At 41.4% G+C, this 9,046-nt stretch overlaps 1 protein-coding gene across 1 annotated transcript; it reads right to left on the reverse strand.

Annotated features, from left to right (window-relative positions):
- Positions 1 to 225: 225 nt before the first annotated feature.
- On the reverse strand, positions 226 to 8,222 carry rsph4a (radial spoke head component 4A). The gene is made up of 7 exons (XM_048984685.1): positions 7,776 to 8,222; positions 7,111 to 7,336; positions 6,526 to 6,831; positions 4,195 to 4,644; positions 3,908 to 4,043; positions 2,679 to 2,796; positions 226 to 2,115 (listed from the first exon to the last, which is right to left on the reverse strand). Exons 1-7 carry the CDS (start codon positions 7,877 to 7,879, stop codon positions 1,881 to 1,883), a joined length of 1,575 nt encoding a protein of 524 aa, XP_048840642.1. The 5' UTR covers positions 7,880 to 8,222; the 3' UTR covers positions 226 to 1,880.
- Positions 8,223 to 9,046: the final 824 nt, after the last annotated feature.

The raw sequence follows: 9,046 nt of genomic DNA on the forward strand, positions 1-9,046 counted from the left end.
AGTGTGGTCTTCTGCCACTGTAGCCCATCTGCGTCAGAGATGCTTTTCTACATACCTTGGTTGTAATGAGTGGAAGGAAGTGTATACATACATATTCAGGGTTTCGTTTTAAGGGATCCACCTTGTTGTTCTATTAATGGAATGATTTTTCAATGATAAAGAACGCCGAAATCAGAACGTATGACGAGCCATGTCTCATTGTAATGATTTAATGAAATACTTATGCATTAATAGTATATAACAATTCAGTTAAAGATTATAAATTAAGTCTGTCATGACAGAAAGACGACATTTTGCATGCATATAATCAGGAAGGCAAAGATTCTATGAGCTTCTTTGCCCGTTAAAATGTTAGTTACGTTAGTGTCAGTTTTCTTAGTTGACCTGAAATAGCCAGTCTTCTCATCAATAAATACAGAGCACTACGCCATACATATTTAAATAGGAGCATTCAAAATTTATATTCCTTGGGTTTGACTTGGTACAAAGGGGCATAGGGTCACTATCTTTCTTTGTATGCAGTTTCTGTCTCTTATGGATTTGCAATAATTCCTTTCCGTTTGAGGTGAAATGGGTAACACAGAAATAGAAATAAGCAACAAACTTAAAAGCTAACAGTTTGGAACGAAATCTTCCCTGATGTTCAAACTTCTTCACACACCTCTACAACGTGCATATATCTGATTCTTTATCTCTCAGTTTTATTTAAAATCACTGCTTCACTCACCGCAACCTCTTCTGGTCCAAATAAATATAATAGTCATTGAGACAGGTATACGTTTTGATGGCTTCTTTATTTATATGTACAGTGGGTTTGTTTTACCTTTTCTGTGGGATCACAAATGCCACCACTAACAATGACCTGAATAGGGTTTAGAACACATTACCCTGTTCCCATGTCAGCTAGGAAGAATATATAAGAATGTAGATATGCTTAAGAATAAAATGTCCAGCATCATTTATAAACACTAGATAAAATCAGTTGAAAAGCCAGTCCTGCTGTCCGATCGTACAATATCATTTCACATTCATTTTCATCTTTAAAATAACAGCATTTCAGAGTGGCATGGAATGGACTTTGCTCACACAAAACTGCTATTCAGCACAATCTCTGACCTGTGGTGCTGACTGGCGTGAACAGCATCCCTGAATCAACATAAATCTTAGAGGGATCAAGGGCGAGAGCTGAAAGGAAGGGAAGACTGAGAACCCGTGTGCAGTTACGCAACGATGTGTGGGCCAGGTCCCCGGCAGGGATTGCAAATGCATGACGTTTTATGAAAGCCCATAAAGAACATGCATGGTCCTCAGAATGCATTTCGGCTTGGAAATCAATTATTAGATATATCTAGATGATTGTACCATGAGTCACTTTCTTGTGACTAGCTTTGGAGCAGGAGAACACGTCGACAGATGGTTTCCAAATTACTCGGCCGTTTGGACCCTGAACCATGACGTCTTTGCACTAATGGGTCAGTAGTTATGGCTGATCACTGGCCAACTTCTCCTGACTGACCTCCTCTCGCCTATTCCAAAAATGTGCTAATTTCTTTCCACCATCAGCCAGGCTGACATTCATCCTCTCAGAACTACCTATACATACTTGCCACGTACTGGTTAAAAATATATAACTACCACCTATATAACTATACACACTCACACACCATTCACTCTCACACGCACGTCTACGGGCAATTTAGCAACTCCAATTAGACTTAGCATGTTTTTGGACTGTGGGGGGAAACCGGAGTTTTTATATATATAAAAAGCACATAAATCAAATGCTTAATTACTCCTATGTTGTACACTGAAGCAAGTTTACTTTAGATTAGCTGTTTTTTTAACAATAGCGTTCTTGCTCCATTTTTCGCTCATACTTGTCAGTCATCATCCTCTTCGTCTTCATCTCCCTCAGCATCCTCCATCTCCTCCTGAGATTCCCTCTGTTCTTCCAGTGCAGCCTTCAAAGCCTGTTCCTCCTCCAAACTGGGGTCAGCAGCTTCTGTGATGTCTGGCCCGCTTGGGTATTCCGACTGGGGTGGGGGGGGCAGTGGTGGATTATATTCCTCTGCTAGAAACTTCGAGCCCCAACCTATGTATATGTTTTCAAATGTCCTGTGGGGAAAAAAAAAGAAAGAAAAAAAAGACAATTACAGAGAGAACGGTTTGTGATGACACCTTCTCCTAGTGCTGTCTGTTTGGCACTACAGCCGTGGGAAAAAATGAGAGACTACTCTATATTTTTAAACAAATTTTCAGAAACCAGCCAGGAAAAAGGCGGAAGTGACTTTCTAATGCCAGAGATGACCATTAACTTATACAACTGTTTGTCATGAATCATAAGATGACATCAAGTGACCTTCGAAAGGAATGGGAAACGTTAAGCACAGGTGTGAGGTGCACTGCTAGGACGGTTTGTATCAGGCTCCTAGAAGCAGGACTGAAGTTCCATAAAGCGAGGAAGAAGCCCTTCATTAAAGACAAACAGAGAAGAACCAGGTTGCAGTTAGCAAAAATATATGTATTATTCAGCGGCCATAAATTGAGAAATGAGTGAAATAAGAAACTGTGCTGTGGACTCTTCATTTCTTCTGCGACTGTATTAACTGGACTGAAGTTCCAGAATCCTTCAGAAACCACATTTGCAAAGAACATTTCTGTTACCAACAGTATCTTACTTCCCACAAGCAAATGCATAGGCTCCCGGCCAAAGGTTGGAACGCAGCACGGCGATGGCGAACTTGGAGATGATGCTGGAGGACACCTTACAGCTCCAGGGAGGGGTGCTGTTGATCTCTAGGGCAAACAGACGGCATACAAGGGAAATAAAACTGAAAAACGTCTTGGTAACACTTTCTATGAATGCAATGTCTATATAACAATCCATCCATCCATCATCACCACTTAGTCCCCACTGGGGGCAGGGGGGAACCAACCCTGGGTGGGTGCCAACACACTTCAGGGTGCACACACTCAAAAAGGGCCAATTTAAACATGCCAAATAGCCTACCCTGCACGCTTTTGGACTGTGGGTGGAAACCAGAGCCCCTGGTGAAAACCCACGTGAACAAAGAGAGAGCTCGCAAGCTCCACACAGAAAGGACCCAGGATCAAACTCAGGACCTTCTTGCTGTGAGGCAGTGGTGCTAAACTCCGCACCGCCCCTGTCTATAAGAATCTACAAACAAATTTACAACATATTGTAATGCATTCATAAAGCATTATAAACATGGCTATAAACATTCAGAAAAAGGTACAGCACATTATAGCTATGTTTATTATGCCTTATGAAAGCCTTACGAAGCTCCCGTCTATAATGCACGAAAGATACCTTCATAATGCAGTACAAGGCATCCTTAATTCTGATACTCACCATTACAATGTATCGTGAAGGTATCTTTGGTGCATTTTGCATGACAGCTTCATTGGAGCTTATGAAGTATTATGATCAGCACTGTAATGCCTTATGACTGCCAAGAGAAGATGCTGTAATGCTTTATTCTTATACCAACCAATGACGTCCAATGACGTGTCCAATGACGTGTCCAATGACGGTCCTCGGCTAACTAATCTCTCCTGTATGACCACCCAATCTGCTGCCATAGTCTGATGCCGCAGATTGTTTGGCTGTGTGCTTAATTATACACCTGTATGTCAGCAATGGGTGTGGCTTAGGTGGCCAGGTCCTGTAATTGCCATGGGTCTCCAAATACTTTAGTCCATATAATGTATGTCTGTAATACCTCAGTAGCAGTACTAATCAACTACTTTACTCTCTTCCCCGTCCATGTCTGCATACTAACTGTGCCCAGGAACAAACAACAAAATATCATGATGCAAACCTTGCATTATTATTAAGCCTGCAGTAATGCAGCCCACATGGATTGGAAGAAGAACAAGGCCGAACCTGCATCCTCCGAAAGCGGCGTGAGGAGTGGTGGCCCCACTTCTGGCTCTGGCTCATCTGGCTCTTCCTCCTTCTCCTCTTCTGGTTCCTCTTCTTCCTCAGGCTTCTCCGCCAGATTTATCCAAGTACAGCGACCCTGAACAGGGAAATCATCCTGACTGCCTTAGCAGTAAATCGCACGAGTCTATAACAACATATCTGTACATATTTGCACATCCTGAAAGCACAAGTTTTAGTCTCGCAAGATGTTTTTTAGCAACCATTTTTAGCCATCCCTCCTGTGGTACCTGTGGCAGAATGTACTGGATATGATGCACCCAGTTGGACAGGGAGTTTGCCAGCTCGGAAATGGGGATTCCCTCAAAGTCTGGGTTCTCCTCGAAGCTGGCACGGGAGGAATCCTCTTCCTCTTCACCTTCCTCCTCCACAAACTGGTAAAACCCCAGTGGGCTCGCTTGTGTGCTCGCCGAAATGCGGGCAATCTGGGCCCGCAGGTAGTTGGCTTCATTGCCGGGGAATGGGGGATAGCTGACTATGGGGGCGTCCAATCTTCCAGTGAAGAACTTGCGGATTTTGCGAGCGACAGTTATTTGGGCAGGAGTGACAGGGGGCAATCTCACCCACGGCAGGCCCGGCTCCCTACATACAAAATAAGTGAATTTATTGGCACCTGCTCCATTGTCCTCCTTTGGAACCACAGGTGGGGGCTTGTAGGTAGATTTTGGGAAGGATATGATCTGAAACACAGAACAATGTGGAAAAAAAATAAAATGCATCCGTAAGCATAATAACTACCAAATTATAAATTTTTGCTTCTGCTTTTATTGAGACTGATATATAAATGTATTGTACATGTTTTTCCAAAAACAATCACTTATACACATATACAAATGTTCATGTTATTACTATATACCTATACATTTTTACAATATATAATCTACTTAAACTTCCAATAAAGTGTTTTTTTTTTATGAAACTACACTTTCAATAAGAAGTTTTCTGATGTAAATTAATTATTTTTCTTCAGCGACCTTAACATTTGAATATTTCTTGTATTTAAACCTTGTATTTCAAACTTTTTTGAACAAACAAACACAAATAAAAAAATGAAACATTGTTAAAAGGCAAATATTCGCAGCCTAAATCATGAGGAAAACAGCAAGTTCCATTGTGAATCTTTTTGGAATAAGTCAGCTTTTCATGTGCGGATCGTGTTATATTATCTGATTGCTCTTGCAAAGACTAAGTAGATTGTCGTTTGATTTGACACACACTTCCTGTTTTTGAGGGACTCCAGCATCACCATGGATGTGTGCCTTGGGTCATTATCAGCCTTAATCTTAAATCGAACCGAAACAAATATTCTGCAAAGATTTACCCAAACTTTGGCCTCTGTCCTGAGAGGTTTCACAGTCCCTGCTGACAAATAGCGTTCCCGTAACACATTGTTACCAGCACCTTTGTTTAAAATAAGTCTTGTTACCTGGATGATGTACTGCACTGCAGTTTGCCTCAGAAACACAGTCTTTGGGATTAGTGTGTTTCAATTTCCATGCCAACAAGGAACGTCCTGCTGTCTTCTATTTATTAAATGCCACTGTAGCTCTGCACATTTTGTGCACTTCCTCTTTACACATTGTGCAGCTTTTCTGACCACTGTTAATCTCACCCAGATCCTCTTTTTAGAGAAATGGCCAGCCACATTTACTCCCTTGTCACCAACCCAACAGCACTTTGCACAATACTCTAAAGGCCATTTAATTCCCTCGTGTAATATTTGCCATTGCGCTACCTTTAATTTTTCATTAACCAAAAGTAACCAAAGTGCTGTCTTTGTGCTTATACCTTCTCTTTCAAAACTGACGTAATAGATTTCATTTAAAATGATCAGTTTAAATCTGATAATTGTAATAAATCTTTGATTTGCCACTGATAGCTTTAAAGTAACTGCTAAAGTGAGGTAATGCAATAATGCAATTCTGGGTATGGGTCCTTTTCCCAAATGCCATACTGACTAGTACCTTTCCTACAGACACCGTGATTACTAAATCCAGGTTCATCCCAAACCGACTGTTTACCTTGTTAAGCTCCAGTTTTACCTGCCTGGCAAATACAACCAAATGGTGAAAGATGCAATGCAGGTAGACAGTACCACCTAATGGACAAAGAAAGTACTACAGTTTTGGGTTTTTTCCCAGTCTATACAAGTTGTACAGGAAAAGAATTCTTTGCGTAATTTTTGTAAACGCTTTTGCAAAAGACCAACAAGGACAAGTGTAACTGCAAGCAGCATTCTGGGACAGAAAAGCCCCTCTGAAGTGGGGGAAATGGACATTTTAAATGATACACTCATGTTAACCCAAGCATGTAAATGATGTTATCTGCTAAATTAATGTAAATTAAACAGAGGCTGATTGCCTTGTTAAATACTGTAAGACTCTACACTGATATATTGCAGCAGTCATTTTCAGCCAGCATAGAGGCCTGACTAGAGGAACATTTTTCTGGGTTTAAGGAGAGAAGTACCAGGTTTATACACTTAATCACACATCAAGGACAATAACAAACACATTCAAAACTACACCTCCAAAGACATGTACTGTATAGACGTTCTCCACCTCAGCAGTGCGGGCCTCCTCTTCATCCACTCTGCTGTCCTCTGCTTCTCTCTCCTCATCTTCACTAGCTTCATCCAGGGCATCCTCCTCATCCTCCTCCCCCTCTCGGAACTCTACCTCTGCCACCAGGTAGCTACTCTCTGTGCCCAAGATCTTCCCCCAGAACCTGCAGCGCTGAAGAGGCTGAGCGTCCACCAGTTGCTTGAGTGCCAGGAAGACCCGGTATGTCTCCTCCCTGCCCAGGCCCACTCCAGCCTGCTCCAGGTAAAAAGCCAGCTCTGCCACATTGGGGAGAGGAGACTCCATCTTGAGGACCATAAAACAGGGACAGTGACTCAACCACACATATTTGGACGGTACTTAGTAGTGATTATGAAATGAAGATTCATGAACCACTTGCTGTATTTTCTGACCCCACTAGATGGGGCTGTCTGTTCAAAAAAGGGCTCATAGCAAACCAGGAGCGCCATCTACTGGGGTCAAAAAAGACAGCAAATAGTTCATGAAGCTTCAATCAGCGATCAGTAGTACTTCCTAATTTTGACTGACACAGAACATACAGGTTAGCCATTATTTGTTATACACCTGTTCCTCTTGTGCTCCATCTTCTCCGCCTTTGTGAGAGAACAGCACCTTTTGCTGCTCGGCTGTCACGTGGGGTGGAGTGGTGACGTGGATGTCCCTCAAGGTGCTCTGGGTGTCCTGCAGCCCAGCCCGCTTAACCTCACGACTCAGGTCCTCAAAAACATCTACTACGTTCTCTGGACGCTCCTCCATTACCTTGGTCAGCAACCGGGCCAAGTGATCATATCTGGGGAAGGAAATGATGCCTCACTGCAAGTGTTTCTATGGTATCACACGCGTTGCTGATCAAAGCTCAGGTGGCTTACATTAAAAACTTTCCAGATATTATTTTAAAACACAATTCTATTCCGGTATTTCCCGTTAGAATTTGCTGGTGGGGGGCGTTCTGTAATATATGGTATATATGTGTGTGTGCGTGGATTTCCTCTGGCCGTTAAATTAATGTGCATGAGCCTAGCGCCTCTCAGTGCGCTTGGCTGCATGGGATCGGCTCCGGCCTCTGAACGAAACATTAAAAATCTTGCGCTCGTACCAGCTTGGTGATATTATGATAGTGCAAGTTTGCCTGTTTTCTTGGCAACGAGAAGTTGCCGTGTACCTTCAGCGTGCATTAATTACATTAGCTACAGTAGCAACTAGTTATCCAACAAAGAGTAAATACTCACAGATTAAGATTACTCTTCGTGCTGTTCGTAAGCATGAAAGCTTTGAGGGATCTCGCTGCTTGTTCCTTTTCATTATTTAACATTTCCTCTGGCGGCTCCATCATAAGGAAAACAATGGTCTATTGCCACAGCAGTTTATCGACAGTTAAACTACAATATAGTTTACCTAAGAAATAAAGCTTCTGAATACTTTGGATTTATTATGGTGGTGTTACATGAAAGTAGATAACTAGGCTATTGTATTGATTTTAATGCTAAGTCTAAACCTTAAGTTTCTCAGCGACAGCGTAATAGAGTTTCAACACAATGGAACTGTTGTTAGGGTAAACAACACCGTTGCTGAGGCTCGAGCCTCACTGAAACTCATCATGTGCCCATTTTTCCTGCCAACTGATTCCAAGCGCAACAACGCATGCGCGAATCTACTTTACATCACTCGTGTAAGTCGTCATAAAAGTCTTGCTGTCCTCCCATGCTGTTGATATTTGTGTTTATTATAAATAACTGAGTTGATTGTTATGTTGTATGTATTCTTGCGGACTCCGAATTCCGTAAATATCGCACCTATCATATTTTACTATCACACTCGACGGGACACGTTTTATTTGATGTGTTGCTTGTTGGGACTACTTGAAACTGTGATCAATGTTGAAATTGAAGTAAAAAAACAAGATGTACACGGAACTATGTTCTACGATGTTTTACGTGGAACTAAACTTGTTTGACAATACATTCTTACACTGGCATATAATATATATATATAATATATATATAATGCAAGATAATGGGCAAAGATTCACCGAGACACACTTTAAAATCTTCTGGAAAGCCTTCTTAGAAGAGTAGCAGCTGTTATAGCTGCATAGGGGGGGACCAACTCCATACTGATACCTATGGATTTAGAATGTGATGTCATAAAAGTTCCTGTAATGGCCAGGTGTCCCAATACAATTCATATACCATAGCTTTCAGTAATCTATCGTTTTATTTTTACTGATGCAACTACTAAAACAGTTCTGTGTATGTGAATGGCTAGCAAGAACACATATGTTTTATGTACTTCACTACTTAATGTGAGTTGCAAAATATTACAACTCAAATGTAAATGGATTCACGCAGCTAGCGTCCTTTATCGTATGGCAGAATACAACTGCAAGGTGAAACACAGCCATCTTCTCTGAATATTCAGAGATGTTAATTTTTTAATTTAGAGAAACAATATTCATTAACATTTATCGTTAAACGTACAATTTAATGAAAAGCATGAAACC

This window comes from Brienomyrus brachyistius, chromosome 18 (assembly GCF_023856365.1).
Source record: "Brienomyrus brachyistius isolate T26 chromosome 18, BBRACH_0.4, whole genome shotgun sequence".
Lineage (NCBI taxonomy): Eukaryota > Metazoa > Chordata > Actinopteri > Osteoglossiformes > Mormyridae > Brienomyrus > Brienomyrus brachyistius.

Coding starts and splice junctions, on each gene's coding strand:
- rsph4a (XM_048984685.1), bottom strand. CDS start 7,879: ATGATGGAGCCGCCAGAGGAAATGTTAAATAATGAAAAGGAACAAGCA. Junction 7,337..7,775: donor ACGAAGAGTAATCTTAATCT/GTGAGTATTTAC, acceptor TTCCTTCCCCAG/ATATGATCACTTGGCCCGGT. Junction 4,044..4,194: donor TCCAGTACATTCTGCCACAG/GTACCACAGGAG, acceptor TTCCCTGTTCAG/GGTCGCTGTACTTGGATAAA.